The 26,020-nt window shown below is 38.5% G+C and overlaps 1 protein-coding gene across 2 annotated transcripts in view; it reads left to right on the forward strand.

Moving 5' to 3' along the window:
• The window catches only part of BCKDHB (branched chain keto acid dehydrogenase E1 subunit beta), a 109,841-nt gene that overhangs the window by 3,825 nt on the left and 79,996 nt on the right, over window positions 1-26,020 (forward strand). For both annotated transcript variants that reach the window (XM_063389530.1, XM_063389532.1), the window contains exons 3-5: window positions 1,468-1,536; window positions 19,361-19,494; window positions 20,145-20,300. In XM_063389530.1, the coding sequence (XP_063245600.1) occupies window positions 1,468-1,536; window positions 19,361-19,494; window positions 20,145-20,300 (359 nt within the window). The remainder of the gene's footprint in view (window positions 1-1,467; window positions 1,537-19,360; window positions 19,495-20,144; window positions 20,301-26,020) is intronic.

Raw genomic sequence — 26,020 nt, forward strand, 5'->3', positions numbered from 1 at the left:
TGTAAAGCCCTTTGCAAGACCATATTGGAGTTCTGCAGTCCAGACGTGAGTTCTCAGAATCACTGCACTTACTGAATTAATTAGGACTTTTTGCAATAGAAAACATGTCCTTCATATGTTTTTAGTTGTATGGGAATTGAGCAATTGTTGTTTAAGTGTGGAAATCCTCATACTTGTGTAGATGAGAATTAGAGTCACTCCAGGAAAATATATTTCAGTGGCTGAACTGGATGAGTAAATCCATTCAAGTTTGTGGATACCAGCATTAAATGGGAATATTTTTTGTAGATGCCAGCTGGCTCAAAATTAAGGAGCCATATGGTAACAGAAAGGACTTACAAAGATTTTAAGTACATAAAATCCCTCCCAAATTATTGTTGAAAATTAGAGAAGTGATCTAGGGACATAGTTCAGTCATATACTCCATGAATGCATTCATTTTACATCTTTAGAGAAGTTATTTTTCTGTAAGGGGTGTCATTGATGTGATTAGCACAAGTATGCTAATCCCTTTTAACGATACCAACTGTTATTTAATTAAGAAAAGTATTTGAAAGGCAAGAAGGTTAACTCATTATTTTGTGTCCTTTAGAATATGAAGAATATGGAAGAGTTGGGGAATAATCAGAACTGACCCTGGTTCATGCAAGCAGCTATTGGTGATACTGCTGCACATCTTATATGCCTAAAAAATTGAAATGGGCAATACTTGTTTCTGTGAAACAGATAACAAAACTGTTTTAAGAAAAATTCAACATAGCCATTCACTAAATTCAAAGGAAACAGCCCTAAGAGATTAGTTGATATGAAGCTAAGTTTTAAAGGCAAATATTTTTAGTGATGAGAATTTACTGACTACAAGAATAGTAGTGTTAAATACTGAGAACTGTCCGAGTTATTAAATAGTCATCTTTTCTGTGGAGGAGCTCCTTCTGTAGAGTCACTCTTCAGGAGTCTGGCAAGTATTTTTGGAGAAGGCTTGACATTTCATATTGGATTGATATTTTGAAAAAAACCTCAATTTGATGGTTTTCAAAATACTGTATTGAAATCTGTGGATGGAGAATGCAAATGCTTACCAGTTGAAGCAGAAGGCTTAATTTCAGTATCTCTTTAGTGGCTGAATGTAATTGCTTTTTGGAATTTTACTCATTTAATTTCAGGGACTGTGCTAATATAGGCTATTTCAAAATACTAGATAGCTAATGAAAGCCTGATAGAATCAGTGTCATGAATTCTGTTTTGAGACAGCTGTATTGGTGTTCTGATTCCTCATTAACCGTGGTTCTTCATTTGTTATAGTCAGGCTGTGCATGAGAAATGCTTAGATCTAGATAAATCTTAAAGTGAAATGAAATATTAGGAATTACTTTTGTTAGTGTCAAATATATAAGCCTTTGAAATGTGATTGTTTAAAAGTAAGATGCACTGGAGTAATGTTAGCTCCCCTACTGTTCTTATTTTCAGTTGTATTTGGTGAAGATGTGGCCTTTGGTGGAGTCTTCAGATGTACAGTTGGCTTGCGAGACAAGTATGGTAAGTCAGTTTATAAATCTGACATCAGTTTCATATTAACATCTCTGCTCTCTTTTTTTACCCATTTTGCTGTGAGAACTGTTGCTGGAATGCTAAGAAACCATAAAATCAATGTTTCATGTGTGGCAGGCTAGTTAGTGTATAGCATTTTACAGGTCTTGGAAGCTGGTTGTGGCGACAATAACATGATACAGCTTTTAATTTAGCAATTGCTACACCCCACTGGGCTGTTACAGAGAAGAAGAGGTTATATTAAGTTTCAGCAGCTTATTTTATTCAAGGCATAGAGATGACTTGGACCTCTTACAGCAAGTGATTAAATCTATTTAATGGTAATAAAGATGTGCTATAGCCATCTTGGAGAACAAAGATCCACCTTTTTGTGAATAAACCAAAAAAGGGAGACGATGAAGACTGTACTTCTAAGAAGTCTCAGAAACACATCCATATTTTCTTGTCTTGCTTCTCTGCTTCAATTATCATGTGAATATTCTCTTGCTCTCAAGTTTACACGTTAATGTTCAAGTCAATTGGATAGAACTTCTGTTAGCCGTGATCTTTAGTGCTGCTTGTTGAGACTGAGTTACAGCTCTGTAACTCATGTGATATGTTGACTGTGTGTACTAGAGTCCATGTGAAATGCAGGCCTCTGAGACAGCAACCACTTGCTGGAAACATAGGCAAGAGAAGATGTTGTTTGGGAAATAAGTAACAGGAGCAGATGGTTGCACCAGTTGGGTTTTAGTGAACATCTCGAGTTTAAAAGACAGAAGGGACAAACTTTATATTGTTAGGGTGGTGCTTTCAGGGTAATTTGATTTTTTTTTTTTTTTTTTTTAATGTAAGACAGTCATATAATGGAACAAAGGAAAGAGATTAAATAAATCTTTGTACTAGCATTTTATTGGTAGTATTCCACGTGCCAGCTCTGTTCAAAGACTAAGACAGCCCTGACTGCCGTGACAGAGCCCGGGGGTCTGTTGAGGGAGTGCAGAGGACTGTTTACGCTGTGCTAGTCAGGATGATAACCAGCAGCCACAGCACATCAGCAGCCTAGCTAGAATTAGGTTTATTTCATGGGTATAATAACAAAGATTTTTAATGAGATTTTTGAGGAAGCTATGATGTGACTTCAGGAATATTTGGAAAGAACTTCTTTAAAGCGAGAGGGAACATGAGAATTGGGGAGGTACTTGTATGAACGTTGAACAAGGACTGATGAAACTGGTATTGCCATTTGCTCAGAAATGGTGCTGACCTCTTTAGGGTGAATAAGAGGATAGATTTTATGAGGAAAAACTAAGAGGTGCTCTTCTTTCAGGTGATTGTAAAGTGAAATGGGTAAGTATATGAAGTGCTGGTGAGATCAGAGCATCAAGGTAGGAAGCTATCTCTTCACATTGATTCAGATCATTGTGAAGATCATGCTTGCTAGAGGAAAAGTGTGTCAGCTAGAAAGAAAGGAAAAATTCAAAAAGTTTTTTTTCTGTTTTCCTACATTAATAAAAAATTTGTTCTACAAATTCTGTTGTTTAGGTCTAGGTGAAAAGTGAACTGAAGGTGTTAATAGTGATTGAGAGAGAAGGGGGTGGAGAAGTCATGACTTGATGTGGTGGTTTGATCCTGGCTGGAGGACAGTACCCACCAAAGCTGCTCTGTCACTCCCCTCAAGTGGACACAGGAGAGAAAATGTAATGAGAGGCTCATGGGTTGATATTAGGATATGGAGAGATCACAAACTGATTACTGCCGTGGGCAAAACAGACTAGACTTACAGAAATTGGTTGAATTTATTACCAATCAAAATCAGAGTAGGATAATGAGAAGTAAAACATGTCTTAAAAACATGTCCCCTCTACCCCTCCCTCCTTTCTGGGCTTAACTTCGCTCTTGATTTTCTCCCTCCTCCTCCCCCCACAGGGGCACAGGGAGACGGAGAATTGGAGTTATGGTCAGTTCATCCCTTGTTGTCTCTGCCACTGCTTCTTCCTCTTGAAGAGGAGTGTTTTCCCTATTGCAATGTGGAGTCCTCCCCACGGGAGACAGTTCTCCATAAACTTTTCCAGCATGACTCCTTCCCCTGGGCTGCAGTTCTTAATGAACTGCTCCAGTGTGGGCCCTTTCCACAAGGTGCAGTTCTTCAGGAGCAGGCTGCTCCAGCATGGGTCCTACTTGAGGTCACAAACTCTGCCAGCAAAGCTACTCCAGTACAAGCTCCTCTCTCGACAGGGCCACAGGTTCTGCCACGAGCCTGCTCCAGTGCGGGCTTCCCATGGGATTGCAGCCTTCTTCTTTGGACATCCAGCTGCTCTGAAGTGGTTCCTTGAGGGGCTGCAGGTGGATCTCAACTCCCCCACAGACCTCCATGGGCTGCAGAGGCACAGCCACCTCACCATGGGCAGCACCAGTCTGTACCATAACTTTTTTTTTTTTCCTTCTTAAATATATTATCACAGAGGCGTTACTGACCTTGCTGATAGTCTCATCCTTGGCCAGAGGAGGGTCTATCCTGAAGCTGACTGACATTGGCTCTAGGGCTATAGGGGAGATTTCTGGAAGCTTCTCACAGAAGCCACCCCTGTAGCTCCTTCCCCTTTTATCAAAACCTGACCATACAAACCCAACACACAAGAAAAATAAAAGTTCCTTATGATGCTGTAGAGACGCTCATAAGGGAATGAAGGACAATATCTGAAATACAAGTTTGAACAGAAAGAGAGTCTGAAGATAAGGTCCTGAATTTAGGACTCATTTACAGAATGGAAATTCAGTTTTGTAAGGCAAGTAAGAGAACATGGACAACTCAGCTTCTTTCTTCACTGATGGTGAAATTCAATAGAAAACAGGCAGTGGCTGAAGAGGGACTAGCAAAGATGAACTACTGAAAATATAGTTAAAATTCTGAGGAGAAACAGAAAAGACTGAAGCAAAATTTGAAAGAGTAGCACGTTTTGAGGGATGTGTCTGCCTATCTATTTAATCTCAGAGATTAAATAAATATTGGGTGGAGTGCTTGTTTTATGAAAAGGCTAGACTCCATGTAAAATAGGGAGGAAATCCAAATGGAAGTGACAGCCAACCAACCTGATGAATCTTATGAGGAAGATTACATACAGTTACTGACTCTTTCCCTGTCCCCCTCCTGAATTTAATGTCAAATTCTAATAGGTGATGCAAGTAATATAATATGAGGTTGTTTCTGTATGTTGATATAAAATATGAAGGAATGAGAGGGGTTTTTCCTCCTATCCTGGAAGAGAGAGGCTGAATGTTGTTTCATTTGTTTAGTTTCATTTTCCTTGTTGATAATTAAAGTCGCTAGGTGGCAGTCTATGCCTGTAAGTTATTATTTTGATACAAATTGATAAATCATTTTTAAGCACTTTTATAGAGGTCAAGGTCTAAATATCATCTAATATTATAGTAGGAAGAATTTAATATATTAATACTGTGTAGTGGTATTATAGAGATGTTGGTTGCTGTCCAGAATGTTACTGCAGTCTCTCTGGAGAGACAGAAGAGAAATTTGCTTGTAGAATAAATTGGTCATTAAATATAAAAGCGGCTTCTTTTTTTTTCCCAGTGCGGTGTTATGTTGTATAAACACAGACAGAGGCCTGTACTAGTAAGTGAAGGAAAACTCATTGAATTTTTTAGGAAATAAATACAACCTTTCAATCAGATGATTTTTTAACATGCTACCAGAATTTTGTTTAAAAATATTTAATTAAGGAATTGTATATAAGTAAGTGTGAAAGTTACATTTGGATATAAATAATGTGTGAAAGTTACATTTCCATGATAGTATGACTAAAAATAGTATGTTTGTTCGTATACATCTTACTTAAAGGTCTGAAATACATTATTCCAGTTTTCTGAGATTGAATTGAATATTCAAAAATCTATCACTGTATAATTCTAAAAGTGAATAGACTTTCTGAAATATTTATGCAGAGTTCTCCTTTCAGATAAGGGAAATAAGTGTACACTTTTTTTCCTTTGTCTCCTCCCTCTAGTCTGGTACACTGGAAGGCGTATTCATATTTTTCTTATCTCCTTCCACATCATCCTCTGACAGGTTTTAGATTTTCACCATTTTTCAGAAGTTATATCCTCTAACCTCTAGAGTATCTTTATTTAAATGAGGAATGCTCGCTGTTCCATAGTCCTGCTCTATAGAGGAGTTTCCTATCCTTAGAGTGTGATGTAAACTGCCTACTGTATTTTTATAGCCTAGGTAATGTGTGCAAACATTTTTTAAATTTTATTTTTTTAAAGGGAAGTACATATTATTCCAATCCTTCGGAGACAGTGCTGTCCATTTGTCTTTGAGTCTGCAAATGGATTTAAAACAACGATCTTTGAGTGGGAATACGTGTCCTGTTGCTCTGCTTCAAGTGTGAAGTAAAGTTACAACGTGTGAACCTCACTATCATACACATGCCAGAAATATGGAGGAGATCAGAGGTAGGAATTAGATGATAGGAGGTAAAGAAATCGGAGGAAAAAACAGAGGTAAAAACAAGGTAAAAATGGAGAAACTGGACAGAAGTGAAAACTGAGAAGTAAGAATAGCAGAAACAGTGATTGACAAGGGATGTCACTTAAAAGAACGGTAGGGGAGGTGTTTTTTGTATAACTCAAAAAAACCCCAAATAACCAAAAAATCCCCAAACAAACAAACAAGATCTCTCTATCCTCTTGTAGCCAGAAATGAAAATTACATAAACAAAAAAGTGAAGTACATGCTTATATATATATATAATACTTCCCTTGAATGTTCTTTCTGCTATCGTCCAAACACCTGCAGCTTGAGGGCTTCCTTCCCTAAGTGCCTCTGTGGTGATTTGGCCTCTGTGGTGATTTGTCTTTCATACCATTCTGGCCTGCTCTTGAAGGGAGAATCTAAAGTGCGCTTGCTGCCATGTCAAAAGATTGTCCTTGGCGAGGGTAAGGATCAGGAGCTTTCTGACTGTCAGAGCTCTATATTTTGATATTTTGAGAATGTGGAATAGGATCAGTCCTTGCTCAGAACTCTCGAGTGTCCAGCAGAAGAAAGGTGAGCTTGGCAGGTCTTTCCCCATAGCAGTGCTTGGGTAGAGGCTGACTTTTTTTGGGTTTATGTGTTCACTTTTACAGATGAGGTTTGCAAACTTTTGAGGTTCCACTCAATTCTGTATTAGGCAGCAGCCTGCAGTTCCTCATCATGGAATTCCTTCTGTTTGCCATCAAGGGAGTGTAGGTGACTGTGTAAGCTAGATTCCCAGTATTTGCAGGCCTGAATAGATTGTTTTCTAAGTTTTTGACCTATTGAAAATTAATTTTGACTGAAAGAGTAGTGTAAATGAGTCTTTTCAGTAGGGAATTCCTGAATAATGCTATTTTAGTTCCCTTGCAACTATTTGTAAATGCAGGTAGAATATGAATACTTTGAATGGGAAGTATTATTTCAAAGACTGTCTCAGTTCCAGGAGGATGTCACTGTGGTATCTCCTACCAGAGGCAAATGCTTGCCCAGGGTATAAGAGACTTGGCCTAACACTGTCCATCGGGAGTTCTGGATTTACTCCACAAAGAGTTGACTGAGATACCAAAGCTGATCTTTGTGAAGATACAGCAGAAATGCTTTTTTCAGCAGTTGTCCTTTTAAAATGTTTTGGAATGAATTTGTCTTTTGCTCACGTGATTAATTTGTTACTGTTTGGGATCCTTTGTGTGAACACAGAGTGAACAAAAGGAGGATAGGTTTCTTCCTTTCTGGATTAATGTTCCGTCACTGGTTGTAGGGTTTTTTACTCACGGCTTTTTTATTTTTTTATCTGTTCTGTTTGATCTCTGTTATTGATGTTCTCCTCCTTTTGTTTGTCAGTGCACGCAGAGATGTACTGCCCACAGCAGCTTATGGTACCCTCAAACACAGTCCATTAGAACAAAGTGGCTTTCCCAAGGTTTCTGTGTAACATTGCTGAAATGTTCTAGAGTGATGTTTGCTGCCTTTATTAGCAATGCAGTGTGTACTGTCAGTTTGTCCCCAGGTATTTTTCTAATCTACTGCTGTGCAGCCACTAATTGCTTTTTTGCTGGGTGGACACTTGATAAAATGAAACTAAGGGAGAACAGCTGTGTGTCACTCCTAAACATACGTAGGATAACACAAAATCAATCTCAGATAATTTCCTTTTAGATAATTCTGAGTTACAGATGTGGATAGAGACATTAATACATGCAGGTAGTAGTAAATGTATAATAAATGTTGTTTTTCTCCTTACTCATTTTACAGTTTTGTCATGTAATGTGGAAGGGGTATGCACAAGTAACTTGAAATTTAATTCTCTTTTTTCCCCTAATATTTTCAAGCTTATAGGATTGTTTTATATATAATCCTTCCTGTGTTTTATTCTTATTCTTATTCTTATTCTTATTCTTATTCTTATTCTTATTCTTATTCTTATTCTTATTCTTATTCTTATTCTTATTCTTATTCTTATTCTTATTCTTATTCTTATTCTTATTCTTATTCTTATTCTTATTCTTATTCTTATTCTTATTCTTATTCTTATTCTTATTCTTATTCTTATTCTTATTCTTATTCTTATTCTTATTCATTTTGATGCAGCCAGAAGTATAAATATAGTTGCTAGGATTATTTTCTTCTAAACCATAGTTTAAAAAAAGTGTGAAATAGATAGGGAGCAGATTGTAAACAGTAGTTTCTGTCTATTCAGTCAGTTCAGGATATTTTCTTGCAAATTGATAAATCACAGGAAAAAAAAAAAGAACACCAAGAGAAGAGGTAACACTTGTATTGAGTTCTGTGACAACAGAGGGAGTTGAATCAGGAATTTTTCCTGTGGCAAATTTCAAACACATCAAAAAGCGAGTGACTAAACTACATATGAAACCACAGTTGTAGCTGTGAAAGAAAATAGTATCCTTATGTTCCTTATGTCAGGATGACCTAGCCACATTAGCAATCAGCTGGATGCTTTAAAAATGATTTTATTTATCACTTCCATACTTGTTTTCCTTTCCTTTCTGCCTCTCTTACAAAATTTTCTCTCTGAAGCACAGGGTATGTTTTGGGACAGATCATCTGGCAAAGGCTGTTTTTAGCCTTCAGTGATGAAGTTTCTCTGGCTTTCCTACATACATGGTCCCAGTGCAGGATAATTGTTATGGTTTGAAGATTTTCTGTAGTGATCAGTTTTCTCTTAACTCTGGTTGCTGCAGCTGGAGGATATAGGGCATCCAGAACTGGATACTTTAGTCTCATGTTTTACTGAGTAAAACTTGGTTGCTTACAGCTCTGTGTTGTTGCATCCCATGATAATGCTAGCTTGTCTTGCAGCAATAATGTTTATTTACAACACCTGATCCACTGTAATCCCTGGTTGTTATTCTGTGGGCCTTGTGTCTAAGGTGTAAACACCTGTGTGAGTTTTCAGGGAACACTTCATTCTCCGTAAATGAATCGTTTATTTATAGTCCAGTAAACTAATTCAGTAGGCTTGGTTTATTTGGCCAGGAGATGGCTGTACCTAGCTATGCCCAAAGCACACCAGCTTTTCTAAAAAAAATAGTAGTCATTCTTTGAAGATAAGTATTTACTTGAGCACAATATTATTCTATGAGCTTTAGCTGTAGGAAACTCCTGAAAGCAAGTTCTGTGTTTTAAGTGAAAAGCCTATGGAGGAAAACATGGGTGGGAAGATAGTTGTCCCCATGTTTTTATGGTGTTTGGTGAAGGTTGTTGGCTGAGGTTACTATGTGCTTGCAAGAACTGCATCATGTCCTGATGGCTTTTAGTAGCATGAAATGATGGGAGAACCTTTTGAAGCGGAGCTAATAGATGTAGATATAGTATAGGGTTGTTTTTAAAAAAATTCTGATAGTTTGCCTCCAAAATACATCAAATACTTCAAAATGTTTATACTGTAAATATTTTCGTTAATGATTTCAGGACATTTTTTATTGTGTAAACTATACTTAATGTTACTAGTAAGGGAGCAGAAATCTGTCAATGGATATTCTGGGTTGTTCTGGTTGTTCTTGTAGTCTCAAATGTTACAGTGCAAAGGTAAGAAGTACAAGAAGACAATTTGGATGGGCTGTAATGCAATATATTAAGGCGCTGTGTTCTGCCTCCCGAAAGCTACTGGTAGTTGGGTCTTAATTCAGTAGGTGGGAAGGCAGTCTGAGGTTTTATATGGAATTTTTAATCAATAATCATGATGTCTTTTACATTCTTCTGGAACATAACCATATGCTATCAGGAGGAGGAGGAAAAACTCAGCCTAAAGTAGCATAAGTGTTAGGGCTTTACTGTATAAATGGATAGAAAAATGTTATCTCAATGCTTCAAAAGCAGACTGCAAGCTTGCTGGAGAAACATGGTGCTTCTTTGGCATAGGTCATGATCCTTCCTAGAACATTGCATTTGGTAGAAGGAGGAGTTCAGAATTTTTGACATCATGGACATAAGCTAAAGGTGAAGCATTCTATTCAGAGTTCAAAATGACCACTTGTGTGTAGCTTGAATAAAACCTAAATAGCCTGGGGTTTGGTTATCATCATTTCTTTGTGGATAGATTTAAATGGAGAATTCTGCAGCTTGCTTGCCTGGTTCTTCCAGAACAGTTTGGCAAGACCTGGATTTGTTCTGATTTATATAAATGTCTTTGAACAGTAACATCTGGAGAACGTGTTCCGGACTCATTACACAATAGTACATTTTGTTCATTTTTGTCTTAAATAGCCAATTCTTTTCTGAAGATTTACAGTTAGAGAAAGGAGAAAAGTTATTTGGTAACTTGGTAAAATGTAGTCCTTTTTACACCTTTTGTGTCTGTGGGATAATGATATAAATCAGCCTCTGTCAGAGCTAAATAGCTTTTATTTTTGTTTTGTTTTTCTTTTCTTTTTAATTGTTCTGATAGTGTGCCTGGTGTGAAAATTGTATTTGATTTGTTTGGGGCTTACTAATATTTATTATGTTTCTTTTCCTATGTTGTAAACTTGTTTGAAGGAAAGATAAGGAATATATTTTTTAATATAGAACTTGATACTCAGTGCAGCGTTTAAGAAAGCTGTTCTCACATTTTTGAGATATTTCAAGATACACTGCTGGGCAAAAAAGTGTGTGCTGCTGAACTTCATAAAAATGGAATTTTCCACTTCAGAAAATACTTGCAGTGAAACATGTAAAAACAATATTTTGATATCATGTCAAGGAAGAGGAAACTTCATGTATTAAAGATCCAAGGTGGAATTGATGAGCATAACTAGGCTTTGCACTCTGTATTAATACCAGGTCTGCAAGCACATTTTGTGGACCTTCTTTTAGACATCTCTCTTTATGCCTTTGCAATTCCTTAGGTGGAATTAAGTGATTCTCAATTTCTTTGGTTAGTCCTGTGATTCCCTCTGTTTCATTTGTATGTTTGTTTATTTCACTAATCAACTGGGGTTAATTCAATATGTCTGCTGTTCTTTTTACTGAGTTTGGTGGTAAGAAGGTGGTAATTTCAATTTAAGAAGGTGCTGCAAACTTTATTACAGGGAATAAAAATCTCTGAATTTTCTTGGAAGTAATTTCCTTGAAGCCTAAAAGGGTGAAAAAATCAAGACTAATACCCAAGTCTGGAGATTGTCCAAGCAGATTTGCAGCAGAAGCACTTTGAGGTGCAGGTTAATCTTATTTTGACTTGATTCAGAGCCATCTTGCAGTGACCAGGTTGACATAACATGCTAAATTTATTACAAAAGATCTCTTTTCTTTTTTAATTTGCAGAAACATTAAATCCTCAGAACCTGGCATAGGGTTTTCACACGTAGATGGAAGCACCAAGTATAGACTATTTTATTAATTTTTCTCATGCACATGCTTTGCATTATAAAGGCATGGTTACCAGTGAGATCTGTAAGATGGTTTTCATTACTGCAGGTTACTGGTCATTGAGCTCTTTGCTTCTGAGTACTTCTACAGCAGCATGAGATCCTTGCTCTTGTGTTGAGAATACTTGCTTCACAATTCCAGGTAGATCCAGCATGCTTTCACATTTACCATAAAATATGTCTACACTGCTGATGCTGAGGAATGTGAGAGAGAGTAATGTGCATTTGACATTTTTTCCTACTCCTTGGTTTGTCATCCAGATGGTGGGAGCAGTTTATTACAGCAGAATTTTCATTAACAGGTTGCAATACTTAGCTTTGACAACTGTTGTGTGTTTCCTGTTGGATCTCTGTCATGTCATATCATGTCATGTTGCAGATGATGTGAAAATGCATGGAACTATCCTAAGTCTTGTAATTTAGCTGGTGTGTTGTCCTCTGCTAATACCCACATGTATGTATTTGGTAGATGTCAATTTTGGGGCATATTTTTGCAAGTAAGCCCTTGGTCATCTGGCATAGCTTCTCATGTCAAACTGTGTCAGTTATGCTTTTGTGCAAGTGTGCTTCTCACACAGCAAAAGCTTTTGGTAGTTGACAAAGGAATGTTAATAATCATTGCTGGAGGAATATTTGAATGCTTTGTCCAGTTAGGCATTGCTCTTTTTTATTTAGGCTGCAACTGGGTGTATGAGCCAAATGATGAGGAGGATTTCAGTGAGGAGTGGGAAGCCTGCATGAATGTTTGAACTAGCAGTTCCAGCTCAAAGTGTTCTCAACAAGTCATTCTTTTACTCAAGATGATGCGTTTTCCTTCCAAGAGCCCATTAAATCAAAAGTACTCTTTCATCTCTTCTTCCTCCAAGAGTCCCTTAGAAAAGTGAAAAGAAATTCTGGTGAGGAAATCTGCCACTGAGATGTGAGCTGCTTCTAAAATGTTTTCCTAAGAGTGTGGATCTGAATCGTTACTATTTTATTGATGTCATGAAATGGTTCCATCAACAGGACAGGTAAAAAGGACAGGCATTAAAAGTTTGGGCTGTCAGCATGTAGCCCTGCTTGGGGCTGTTAATAAACCATAGAGGGTTATAAGGAGAAGACCTTGAAATTCATGTGTTTCAAACCAGTGCTCAATACAGAGCTGAGTTTAGGTTGCCTGTGGTCTTGGCTAGGTGAGTTTTGAACATGTCCAAGGCAGGAGCTTCTACCTCTTGGGACAGCTTATTCCAGCATGTGACTACTGTGATAGTGAGGATTTTTTTCTTTAATATAATTAGTTTACCTTTTTGCATCATTCTTTCACTTGACACTGTGTACCTGAGAAGAGTCTCCTCTTCCCCCTGTTCATACTACTGCTTGGCTGCTCTTCTGTTGTAGGAGGATTAAATGACTTGCAAGGTTACCAGCATTCAAAGCTAAAGCCAAAGCTTTGCATTAACCTGCCCCAACTCCTTCCACTTCTTTCCTGAGAAAGGGAGAGAATTACATAACATATTTTAATATTTTCAGTTTATTATTTAGCTTTTGGTGGCTGCTAGTTTGTCACAAATGGCAGGAAGTCTGAACTGGAGGAGAGGGCTAAAAATATAATCTTCACTCTTTGCTTAGGAAGGCAGAAGTGTTAATGGAGTTTTTCTGAGTCCTCTCTAATCCAAAAGTCTGTAAGCCTGACAAGGACCTTAGTAATGTTATATTCATGCTGTGAAGTTTTAGAATTTACTAAGTTTTATTAGAAAGTTTTCCTTCCAAACCTGAAATTTGGTAAGTGTGCAGATTGTAAGAATTTCTACGTAATGGACGAGGTTACTACCTGTCCATGGTAACATTTTCCTTGTACTTCAGCACTTGTCCTGACTCTGGTATTATTTGTGGTCTTTGAGAGTGAGGGTTAAATGAAAATGCAATAAACATGCTTGTCCCCTGAGGGAATCTTGGGGGAGAGGAGGTGAAAGTGTAGTTGTGATCTAATAAGCTCTTAGAAGAAAAATGCATTGTCTTGGGTCAAAGAATGACTTGTTGAGAACACACTGAGCTAGAGCTACTAGTTCAAACATTCATGTTTCTTTAAATGTATGATTCAGTAACTGGGGGATACTTAGGAGGAAAATACACCCATCAGCTGTTCCTAATTTCCAAATTACTTGAAGTGCTTTTCTAAAGTGTTGGTGATGTCATTGACTTACACGATAAACCTGTGAAGAATTCCTGTTCTTACCAGTTCCCAGGCTGAGCAGGTGTCCTTTACTTTGGGCAATACAGTGGTGACAGTGGTTCAGAAGGATGCATTTTTTTTGTGGGATTTTCTTTTTTTTTCCCCAAATGAAGTATATTTAAGACTCTTGTGAACAAGTGAAACCAAGTAAGAAAGACTTATCTGTCATTTGAACTTTAAAACTTCTGTCTAAAACTAGAATAAGAAGCTATCTCCTTTGTTGCAAAAGAGAGCATGATAGCAGATTTTGCAGCAGCAGAATAGGAAGAAGCTAATTTAGTTTAGTGCATGCAAATCTCATTTCTGACTCTCTTGTTAGTTGCTCACACATTACGGCAGTATGTTTTTTTTACTAACTTTTGTATCTTACTGCCATAATGTGGCTTTTTGGAATATTTATGGAAATTGTAATGGGAGTGCCATGTACTTAGTTGCTAAATAATCAAAATTTGAGTGACTTTTTAATTCAAGGTAACTAAATGTTGAAATTGATTTGAAGACATAGGCAGTGTATACAGAGTGTGTGTGGATACATGTATTTCTCCTGTTAATAGACCCTGCTCACTGCTCTTGGCTTGACTGAGGGCTAAGACCTGGTCACTCAGCTTTGGGGTTGGCTGAGTTATGCCAGATGTATGGCTAGGTCCTTGAAGCCTGTTAGGAGTGTTTGGGCACACAACAAACACACACATGTTCTTGATTTTTGCAGGGTACAGGGTTGGGGAAGAACAGGAGAGGAGTATAGTTAAATTCTGTTAGTTGTTATTCTATGTACAGTGGGTAAAAGTCATTTTCAGCAGTTAAAAGCTACTTGCATATGAAGTCCTTTTCATTTGATATAATCACTTTTCATCAGTTGGATGAAATAATTTATTTTAGTATGCATAGCTCTGGAAAAAGCAGCTTTTTAAACAGCACAGCATGTTAGTGTGCAAGGATTCAAGACTGAGAGTTAAACCATCTTTGTGTCAGTGAACCTGAAGCCCTGCTTTGGATAAGTAGGTTTGAAATTTCTATGTTCAGCTGTAAAGTTAATGTGTATTTACTGGTATTCCCTTAAGAGCAACAGGGCCTATTTTTTTTAAAGCTGGAGAAATGTGACTAGGTTATCAGTAGAAAAAATGGTAGAAGAAAATGATTAAAACTAATAAGTTAATGGAACTACTTTTTGTTAACCCAGAAGCTCTAAAAGAGCTGAGTATAAATTTAACAAAATTACTTGCTGTTTGGCCTGCCCTCATGTAGTACCAGAGAGAAATGGAAGACTACAAGTGTCACCAGTTGTAAAATGGGGTTTAAAAGGGATGGTGGGACCAAGAAAGCTTAAATGTTGAATAGATTGTGTTAGTTATGTTAAGAAATAAAATTAGTAGACTGATGTATAAGTCCATCTCTGAAAAATCCTAGATATGTTAAGGATAAAAAGTCTTTAAAGGCAGGACTGACTGGAAATCAGTAATTCCCATTTGAATTTTCTACACAAAGTCCCTGGTGAGTAGCAAAAAAGCTCATCTGCTGGGGGTTCCTTTTTTTTCCAATATTTTCTGCATGTGCAGCCTGACTGCTTTTGTTGAACTCCTAATATATTTAGCTTCATAGACTTTTCTGTTTGACTTCTAATGAATGTTTTAAGTGGAAGTCAGGGAGATCATTGGGACAAATAAAATGCTGTCCATGTTAGTTAATGCTGCTCAGTACTGACTTCTTTTAAGATGTGTTATGCATTTTACCATCAGTGATGTAGAAGTATTTTGGAAACAAAGCACAGTTTTCCTTTGGCTAAATCACCAGCAGTACTCCTTAAAGCACCCAAATGGTCCAGGGTGGACTCATGCAGAGTGATATGAAATTACTCAGAGCTGGAGCATTGGGTAGTGTGTAAACATTATAGATGTAATATTGTTTGAATATCTCATTTTTGAAGTTAAATTAAGACAGGAACATGACTTGTTGCAGTTACTGAAATCTGAAATACTTTTTTCCTGATGGCTTGGAACAAATAAAGATGAAGCAGCCAAAACTTTAATGCACAATAATTGACTACAAATGTCTGTAAACATGTTCTGTTAGGTTGCTATGAAACTCCTTATTCCTGGCGTATGAGAAGATGACTGTGAGACTGCCTTAAAGCTGCTGTCTCTTACACAAAGGGTCAGTGGTAACTTGAACTTGAACATCCATGGGGTACTCTTTGTTCTGAAAATCACAAAGATCAGTCCTTTTTTATTGAAGTAAAATTGAACTGAGTATTGCTTTTTTCTGTTTGTTCTTCATAATTTCAGATTTTCCGTATCAGGGAAGACTTCTAGAGTGTTTTTTTACTTCCTTAACATACATCTAGTCTTACTCCTTTGTTATTGGGATGGAGAGATGAGAAGAATCATCCTTTTTTTTCACATAACCATCTGTATTTGCCGTATTACTTCCCTGGGTAGCTGGCAAGGGGCACCGACCTGTTCAGATGGCTGAAAGCAGGGATGTTTACAAAGCCAGGCAGGCCAATTGAAATGCACACTGGTGTAATGTTCTTCCTGCAGAGGCTGACGCACCTGGCTTCAGAAAACGTAGAGGTGCTGCTTTCACCTGGACTGACAAGTCAGCTCATTGAGTTGGTGTTAGTTTCTTTTGAGCTGCATGGCTGACGCAAGTCACCGGAGGAGAACACACTTTAGCAAGTGTTTCTTTGTTGGTTGGTAAGGAAATGAAAAGGGGAAACACAAAGTATCTCTGGATTGTTTGCTTCAGTCAGACTTCAGCTGAAATCTGACTTAGCTGGTTTGCAGAAGGTGAGGTGAATGGCTGTTTATCAAAATGGACTTGCCTTTCACATTTTGAAAAAAATTAAAAAAATAAGAAAATGTGAAATAAAATAGATAAAATTACATACGCTTAATGCATTTAAATGCTAAATATTTAAATATTTTTTGTTAGTTTTAGTAAAGATTTTTATACTGTGTCAGTAAAAATGGAAGGTTAAAGCAACACCATACAATTTTTAATGTTTGGGGAAATTAATAATTTTTTTATCCTAATAATGTGTATGTCCTTTTGTCATGAGGGGCTAGATTTTATAAAGAAAGCCCTACCCCTCGAAACTCTACCTGAAGTTGTTTGCCCATCTAATATATAGCAAAGTGCTTTAGGATTTGCGTTTAAGAGGTCCATATTTTAGTTTTAATGTTACAGTCAAAACCATTCCTGAGTAATAAATTTCATTCATTGAGTTCCCTAGCTCACTCTTTTCCGTTTTGAGTCATGGTGCTTCAAAATTGTAACTTTAGTCCCAAAACTTCAAATCAGGTGCTTCACACTCCTCACGTTACAGCTGTCTCATTACATTTCACTTTTGCTGTATTGATTTTCACTTCATTTATTTCATTATCCTCCATTGATAGCAGCATGATGCCTCTCATTTAATATCTCAGTAGTATTTGGCAGTTTTATTAGGATGTATTTTATATTTTGAATTATAGAGTTACATACTAGTGTAGTGGAGTTAACATGATTTTAAATTAGTTCACCACCCTAAACTGATATTAAAGAATTAATTTTCAAGTTTGTATCAATTATTAGTTAAAAGCTTATTTTACAGGATTGTTCAAATATATTTCAATTTTTGTGTGAGGGTTATTTATTTATGGAACCTGTGTATTAGGCTATTTCAGTGTACTTTGAAAAATCTGTTAATAAAGAATAAGGTTAGGTGAGCTATAAGTCTTAGATTAAAACATCCTGTAACCAAGTGAAGTGAAAAGTACTGATCTGTCAATGGACTTACTAGAAGCAGGAAAGTAGAAAGTAGGAAAGAAAATTACCAACATTACCATATTTCTTCATACTGTTAATACATTAGCTTATTAAAATAAGATTTGTTTTAAGTTCAAATTAATTGTCAGTGAAAGAGAAGGGAATCAAGATGGCTAATTGATGGTATACTAGGTAAATAAGAGAGGGAAGGAAGTGTTTGCCAAATGTTTATGGTGTCACAGATGGATATGGGTACAGGGCTTCTGCCCTGGGAAGATGCCTTCACGGTTGTGGTGGTGAGGCCTGGGACAGCTACACATTTGCACAGGAAGTTTATTTTCCTCTTTTTTTTGGCCATGATGTCTGGCAGCAGAGAGAGTGCACCAGAGGATGTAATATAGGAACTGAGATTACAGCCCCTTCAGGAATGAGAAGAATTTACACAGTGAAGAGTCTCTCTAGGGGAAAAAATAATCTTGGATTCTCTTTGTTTCTGCTGTCTTGTATGAGAAATCATGTTGTGTCCTGCAATTGTGGCAGTTCTTTGGACTTGTGTTGGCTTGTGTAGCCTCACTGACACCACCAACATTGTTGTATCATTTGATGGCAATTCTTTTTTTACTTGCTTTAAATGCATGTTCCTGGTGGAGGGAAAAAAAAACCAGAAAGCAGAGGGGGAGCCAAAAACATATTCATTGATATATATACGTACCTACATCCATATGGACAGGATACAAGGGGTGACAGTGGTGTGCTGTGTGATGTGTGAAAATGAAAGATGTGCCCTTTAAAGATTTGTGAAGCGTACGTCCCTTTAGTATATTGCAGATACAGCCTTGGGCAATGGTTTTTCCCTAATCATCTCTTTCTGAAAACTTCTGTTAGTTTTCCTTTTTATATTTGAACTTATAGATATTGAAAGTAGAAGTCCTCCTAGTAACAGCTTTCCCACTTATTTAGTCTGGTTTTTTGGTTAGTTGTTTCATGGTTATTTTGTTATAGTTTAATTTATTTCATAGCCACTGGTGTGCACTGTGCACATTTGTTCCATCCAATTTGGAGTCTTGGCATTTTCATACGTGATGGATTCCTATAGAAATGTACTGTCTACCCAATGTTCTAAAGGGAAGATTTAATAGCAGACTGAGATTTTTCTGCTGTAGTCCCTTGGCAGAAAAGTACTGCTGGCAAATATTTTAAATATGTCTTATAGAGGATATTGCAGTGGTGTTTCATCTCCCTCCCACGCCTTCTTGCTTTTAATTTCATGAACTGAACAATTTTGTTTGCTGCTCTCTATTAGATTGATGTGTATTTGGGATCTGAAATTACTGTGGCACAGAAATATGTTAGGACTAAAATAACCTCTTGCACTCCATAGGGAAGAAATGAAATCAAATGTTTTGAGTTTGTAGCAGGAGCTGCAGTTTCTTGGAGACAAAGCAAATTATATACATGTGGCCTTACCTTGGGAGAGAAGAGTGGTAAGACTGGGCTCTGCTGATGGCGACTGTGGACAAGAGGCAGTGTGCTTTTGTACATGTCCCCTGGACATCTGTATGCCTTGGAGTAGGGACAGTTGCTTTTCAGTGCCTGATAAAAATGGAAGAAACAACACTTACCTTTATTGTAAACTTTTAAAAATGCTTCTAAGTATTGTTTAAGTGTGAATATGTCAGAATAAATTTTTCTTCAAGTGTTAAGAATGTTGTAAGTTGCAGAAACTGTTCTTAGCTTTCATTTAGTTTCTCCTTTTCTTCTTCTTGAGTTGTAATAAGTTAAAGTATCTGTACCAGTAATGGATGATTATTGTTTCTACACCTAAAAAAACCCACCTAGACAGCCATATGCTTAATTGCATGTGACTTTTTGTTAAGCAAAATATTTCTGGGACAATGTTTTCCACTTAGAACTGGCGTATTAAAGGAATTATGTGTTGTTTTGTTCTGTTTTTTTTTTTTTTTAATATAGGTAAGGACAGAGTTTTCAACACCCCTTTATGTGAACAAGGAATTGTTGGCTTTGGTATTGGAATTGCTGTTACAGGTGCTACAGCCATTGCAGAAATTCAATTTGCCGATTACATTTTTCCAGCATTTGATCAGGTTAGTACTAATAAATTTGAGAGCGGTTAAAAGTAATCTTACCACTGTTTAAATTACTCTTCTGTTAGCATTAGTACTTGGTTTGAATATGTAATTTTTGCAAATATAACCACAGCTGTATTACTAATATTTATGCATGCCTTAGGTAAACAGGCATAAACTGCAAGCAGTGCTGGTACTGTACTGTAAACAGTAAACTGTACCATGGCCAATTTGAAGGCTTATTAAATAATGGAAATTAAAGATCTGTTTTGAGGCAAATGTCTGTTTGTTTTAATTTTTGGTTTTGTGGCTGTGTTGGCTTCAGCAGCCATAAATTCAACAGCGTGTCTTCTGAACGCAGTCTCATTTCTGCATACAGCTGCAGCTGGCCACGTGTCCACAGGACAGAGTACAGATCTGGACTGGGCTGATTGACAGTATAGAATGAGGAAAAAACTGGGTTATAAGGCTACCCCTGAGGCTTAGGCATCTAGCTTGAACGCAGTAAATTGTTAGTTTATTGTCTTTGCACTGACGTACAGTATTCCTTAGCTTCTGAATTCCATGCATGGAACAGATGATGTAGTAACGTTGCATGTATTGAAGTGTCTTGATGCATAACTAGAGGTATTGGACTGAGTGTTACTTTTGTATATAAATCTTCCCAGATTGTTAATGAAGCAGCAAAATACCGTTACCGCTCTGGGGATCTGTTCAACTGTGGAAACCTCACCATTAGAGCACCCTGGGGCTGTGTGGGTCATGGTGCGCTCTATCACTCTCAAAGTCCAGAAGCTTTTTTTGCTCACTGTCCAGGAATAAAGGTATAGTAACTCTCATTTTACGAAGATTAATTTTGTTTGTTTGTTATATAATGGACCTGACTAGCAATGAATCTGGGTGCAGACAGTGGAAGAAGAGTAGATATCAATCCACAACAAAACAGCTGAATATGTTAATTAAAAACTATTAGAAAACTTAAACTGTGTTGAGTGTTTGAGAATTTATAGCCCTTATTGAAGCAATCTTTAGTAGACGTAGCATTTTGTGTTTGTCTGTTTTTTTGCGCTACAACATACATTTTACATGGTTTTGTGTCCAGTATAGTACAGAACCTAAAAACTAACATTTACCTGGTAGCACTTTCCTTTTTATTTTTTTTTAATTTCTACATTTCTCTTAAGTGCATTATTGAATTAATTTATATGAAAGGCAGTGGTGGGCAGTAGGCACAAACTGAAACATCAGAGGTTCTTTCTGAACACGAAGCAGCACAGATTGCCCAGACTGTTTGTGGAGTCTCCATTCTTGGAAGTACCCAGAATTTGTCTGCACATGGTTCCTGGCAGCTGGATCTGGGTGGCTCTGCTTATTCAAGGGCGTTGGACTAGATGACCTTCTGGAGGTCCTTGCCAAACTCAACTGCTTGGTGATTCTCTGAGTGAGAGCTTCAGGCAAGCTTTCTGCCTGAGATGATGGCATCCTTTGAAGTGAAGATGCCTTGTGCTTAGGTGGGTAACTTTACTAGAGAAGAGAGAGTGGCAGCACATAGTCATCTCAGATTAAGCGAGCACTGTTTGTCAGGCTCTCCAGTTTTTCCTGACTAAATTTTTGTCTGTGAACTTCTACTTTGGGTTAGCTGGCATTCAGTCCATTGAGCAATGACTCATGGCGAATTCATGTAGAAGATTTGAGCAGAACCAGTATTTGTGTTCTAAAGACACATGTTCATTGTTTATCTGCTGTTTAAACTGTTGTCTCTCTATGATTTTGGTGTCCTAAAGCTTCAGCTGTTACTCATCTCCAGGAAGGCCATAGCCATTTCTCCTATTTGTTCTTCTCTTAAATAAAAACCCTTGTATTATTAATTTCATTTATTTCACAATATTTTAGGAATGGGATACATTCTTGTCTTTGGTTATTCTTTATGGTATTTGAGGTCCTCTTCTGCACTTGAAAGTATTTCCTGATTATAGGCAAAAGCAATCTACAAAGTCTTTTTCCTGGTTATTGAATCAAATGTTTTCTAGAGTTTGTTTAAAAATGAAAGTAGTTTATTATTTTTTTTATTTATTATTATTGTATGAAAGAAAAACATAACTTAGATGATTAAAATGCTGACTCCAGGTCTAGCTAATTTCTGCTGATCTTGTAGGTGAATCTCAAATTTTTATATACTATACCAAGGGGTGACGTTTAGTTTTTAATCACCACTCTGGTGATTAAAACTCTTTCTAATTCATACCCACTACCTAGACTGATGGCTAGTCTTACCAATAATTTAGTAACTCAGAATTACTTATTTAGTCACTCCAGGTAATATAAGTTCTTTGTTCCCACCTCTGATCTTTGTGTTGGTTTTTCACTGTCTTTCACTTTCCCTTGGGTAAAATGCTAAAATAGGTTGCTACCACTAAGATCTGCCATCTCAGTTAAGGGTAAAGGCACATTAATTCTGTGGAACTGATGGAACAATCTACTAGTTTCTTGTGCACAGAGATGTTGTAGTTTAAATTTTGGGGGGCTCCTGGGGGGGTCCCCCGGGAGACCCCCGGGTCCTAGGGTCGTGGGTGTTCCCGTGCTGGCAGGCAAAGAGACTCAGATGCCGGTGGGGTGCTGATGAGATGAGGGTTTATTCACTGAGGGAGAGGGGGAAGGGAAGGGGGAGTGGGGGAAGGGGAGTGTCCGGAGGCCTCCAGGGGAAGAGGGGCAAAGAGGCAGAGCCTTCTGCCTTTGCATTCTTAACAGCGAGGTTCAAAGGGGCGCGGTAACATTCTCCAGCCAATGAGGTTACAGATAACTTGATATTGCAGGGATGTTACAGACTTGGGATAAACCATACATTTTCCAGGGGTGAGCCAGAGCAAACCATTTCCATAAAATGCAATTCCACAATTCACCCTTTTTTTTCTTTAAAATGTGAGAAGAGAAATATGACATATGACAATTAACAATTTAAAAATGAAACAGTAATTACACAGTTTTGCAGCATGAAACCAAATACAATTGCAGTAAGGATTATGTTATACTGTGAACAGTTTATCTGACTTTGTAATTGCAATAAACGGGTTATGTGGGTTTATATTGCAAAATTTGAAACAAATTAACAAATTTGTTTGAGTCTTTTCAGTGTGACTGGCCTAATAGTGTCTAGCCTTTTCCAACTGGCTTTTCAGCCCACCACAGCCCCCAGTTTAGGCTGTGGCGCTGACCTTGCTCCCACTCTAGGGACAGGAAAACACGTGGAGTTCCCCGGGCTCCACACGCGGCCTCAGATTCTCCAGGTGGCCTGCTGCAGTTCCCCCATTGGGGCCGAGCAGGGGCAGTGAGGAATTTAAATCAACTCAAGCTGCCACTGATCTGTCACGGGATTCCCGTAAGGCCTGAATAGCAAGTCAGCGACACTCACGGATCTGAGCCAAATCACTCCTTTCACTTTCCAACTGGTTCAACCAAAAGGACCTACACTCTGCATGCAATTGTTTACATTCGTCCATATGTACCCATTGGGGATTTTTTTGTCCATACTTGCACCAGAAGTGTCAGAGACCTAACAAAAGACCCCCAGTTTTAGGTCATCAAAAGAAAAACAAAAGGAAGAAACTACAAAAAACGTCAAATACTTTCTCAGAGACCATATCAGGTTATCAATCACTCACAGAACTAACTGAGGACGGTATAAACCCAAAAGCGTTACTGATTCAATAGTCTACCACTGAATCGCGCCTTACAAGAAGACAATTCAAAAACTGCTTCCCTTGGATCTACCCTTGTGACCTGAAAAGGCCTCTGCTTTCTAAAACAGAAAACAGGGGAATCTACAATATTCACACACACAAAAACTAGAAAGGCATAATTGTTAAACTACTTCTTCGCGCCGCTGTTGCCGGGCGGGGGGAGGGGCACCTGTTCTCCGCGCGGCTTCTCCCGGTGCTGCGGCCCGCATGCGCGCTGCGGTGGGGCCAGGGCCACGTGTCGGCTCATGCCGGGACTGCCCCGCAACGCAGCGGGGTCCCGCTGGGCCGGGGCCGCGCCGGAGCCCCGCCACGCTGGCACCCGGGCCTGCGCCGGTCTTGCCGGACTGGCCCGTGCAGCGGGGCCAGGTCCGTGCCGCGGGCACGCGCTGCAGCAGTGGTCCTGCTGCGCCGCAGCTCACACTGGAGCCTCGCCGTGGTGGAGCCGCGCCGCCCGGCGGGGCTGTGCAGCCTGCGCAGCGCCGAGGCGGGCCGGGGCTCCAAGGGGCTGGGACCTGGGCCTGCGCCGGGCTGGTCGGCGGTGGTGGGACGGCGGCGTGGTGGCTCACGAGGTCTCTGCGCGGTGGGGGAGGGGCCTCCCCGGGCCACGGCAGCCCGGAATGGCCGCTCCACCGGAGACGGCACCGAAACGGAGTTACCATGGTCCATCTTGTCTCAGGGTTGTTGGTGCTGTTGCCCGAAGTTGGTGCGTCATCTGTTGTTGTTTAAATTTTGGGGGGCTCCCGGGGGGGGGTCCCCCGGGAGACCCCCGGGTCCTTGGGTCGTGGGTGTTCCCGTGCTGGCAGGCAAAGAGACTTCAGACGCCGGTGGGGTGCTGATGAGGTGAGGGTTTATTCAGAGTCCCACTCCAGGCAGGGAGCATGGTCCTGCGGGAGTGGGGGAAGGGAAGGGGAGAGGGGGAAGGGGAGCGTCTGGAGACCTCCAGGGGAAGAGGGGCCAAGAGGGCGAGACCCCTTGCGTTAGCACTCTTAACAGCGAGGTTCAAAGGGGTGCGGTAACAGTCTCCAGCCAATGAGGTTACAGATACAGGATACTGCAGGGAGGGTACAGACTTGGGATAAACCATACATTTTCCAGGGGTGAGCCAGAGCAAACCATTTCCATAAAATGCAATTCCACACAGAGAAGTGTTTTAGACTCTTATATTTTGAATATTGTTGCTTTGTGAAAACAGTGTTGTTCCTTTAATATTTTTTGCAAAGATGTTTGTTGATGCAATTCATAATGTTTCAAGACTGCAGGTGTTTTTGAATAACCCTGATCCTTAAAATAGAGATCAAGAGGTTAAAATGAACTGGTGGTTCAGATGCATTTTCAAATGTCCCATATCTAAGTATATTTTCTCCATATTACAGGAGGAAAGACAATGTCTTACAAGCTGAGGAGGGTGGGGTTTGATCTTTGGAAAGAGTGGTTTTCAAAACAACCCTCTTAGTAAACTTTGGGAAAGGTTTCTGCCTTTTGATTTTGTGTTTTTCTTAAGTGGCAGAAGCTGTTTGGATTGCCAAGCCCCAGGGAGTTTGTATAACTTTGGTTATTCAGGGAAAGGATTGTGGTCCTTGGTACTTAGGCAGTGCTTGGTGGGGTTTGAGGACACTATTGGGTGGTTGTATCTTGTGTCCACTGTTGTGAGGGTGTACATGGAAGACATTAATATTGATTCTCTGCATTCCACTGTATGAATATCTACTCTCATGGTTAGAAGCTTTTTCATTTCCAGCCTAAATTTGTTCTTCACTAACTTGTATATTTAACTTATCTGTCCTTCACCATCTTGTTTATATCCTAAAACACGTGTACTTTCTTTAGTCTTTGTTTTGTTAGACTAAACAAATCTAAGTATCAAAGAAATGTTAACTATATCTGGAACTTTTTTGACATCTGTTTCATTTGTTTCCTTTTCAAAGGTTTGAAAGAATCATTAAGTATTCCAGCTGAGTTTCTAGAAGTGATTTTTGCAATAGCACTAAAAGTGTTATTATTCCTTGTCTATGTTGTTACTCTTTTTAGGACTTTACTCTGTAGTATGCTAGTCATCTTTTGAGCAGATACTAAATTCAGATCTGCATTTCTACTTCTGAGTTTTAAATCTATAACAAAAATGTAGTCCTTAAACATGTGACTTTCAGTATGTATTTTTCAGTTTGTTTTTGTCAGTCATGTCCTCAATGTGAACTGGGTCTTTTTAGTATCATCCGCTCTAGTGTAGTGACTTCCAGCTTTGGAATAGTTTTCATCACCATGTTCTGACATAACATCGTAAATGAATAAGGTAAACAAAATCTGTCTTAAAAATGATTCATTCCTAAGGAGCTGTACTAGTGACATTCATGGCTAATTTCCTGTGTGTCTGTTACCAAATGTTTTGGTGAAATATTAATAAGCTGCTACTCCCTTGTTTAGAAAAATCACTTTTTGAGTTAATTTCACATCATAGGAGATTTAGATTGTGTTTTATCTTTTATGTTACTTTCATATAAATAATTAATATTACTCTCAAAATATATTTTGAAGCCATAGCTGTAGTTAAAATGGATTTTTGTCTTTAAACAAGTGCTAGAACGAATGTTTTCAGTGACTTCCAACTTCACAGCTACAAGAGTATTTGCGGGTAGACTTCATGCTGCGTGTTCCAGCTCTTTGAGGTCTCTGGGATGGAAATTAGTTGGTTCTTCTGATTTGAGGGAATTTGGTTTTTGGGTTCTATTTTCATTTAAACTGTGATAATTTGGTAATTTTCTTTTCATTATTGAAATTCTCTTAGATCATCCAAAGGTAACTCTCCTGTT

The sequence above is a fragment of the Prinia subflava genome, chromosome 2, assembly GCF_021018805.1.
Source record: "Prinia subflava isolate CZ2003 ecotype Zambia chromosome 2, Cam_Psub_1.2, whole genome shotgun sequence".
NCBI lineage: Eukaryota > Metazoa > Chordata > Aves > Passeriformes > Cisticolidae > Prinia > Prinia subflava.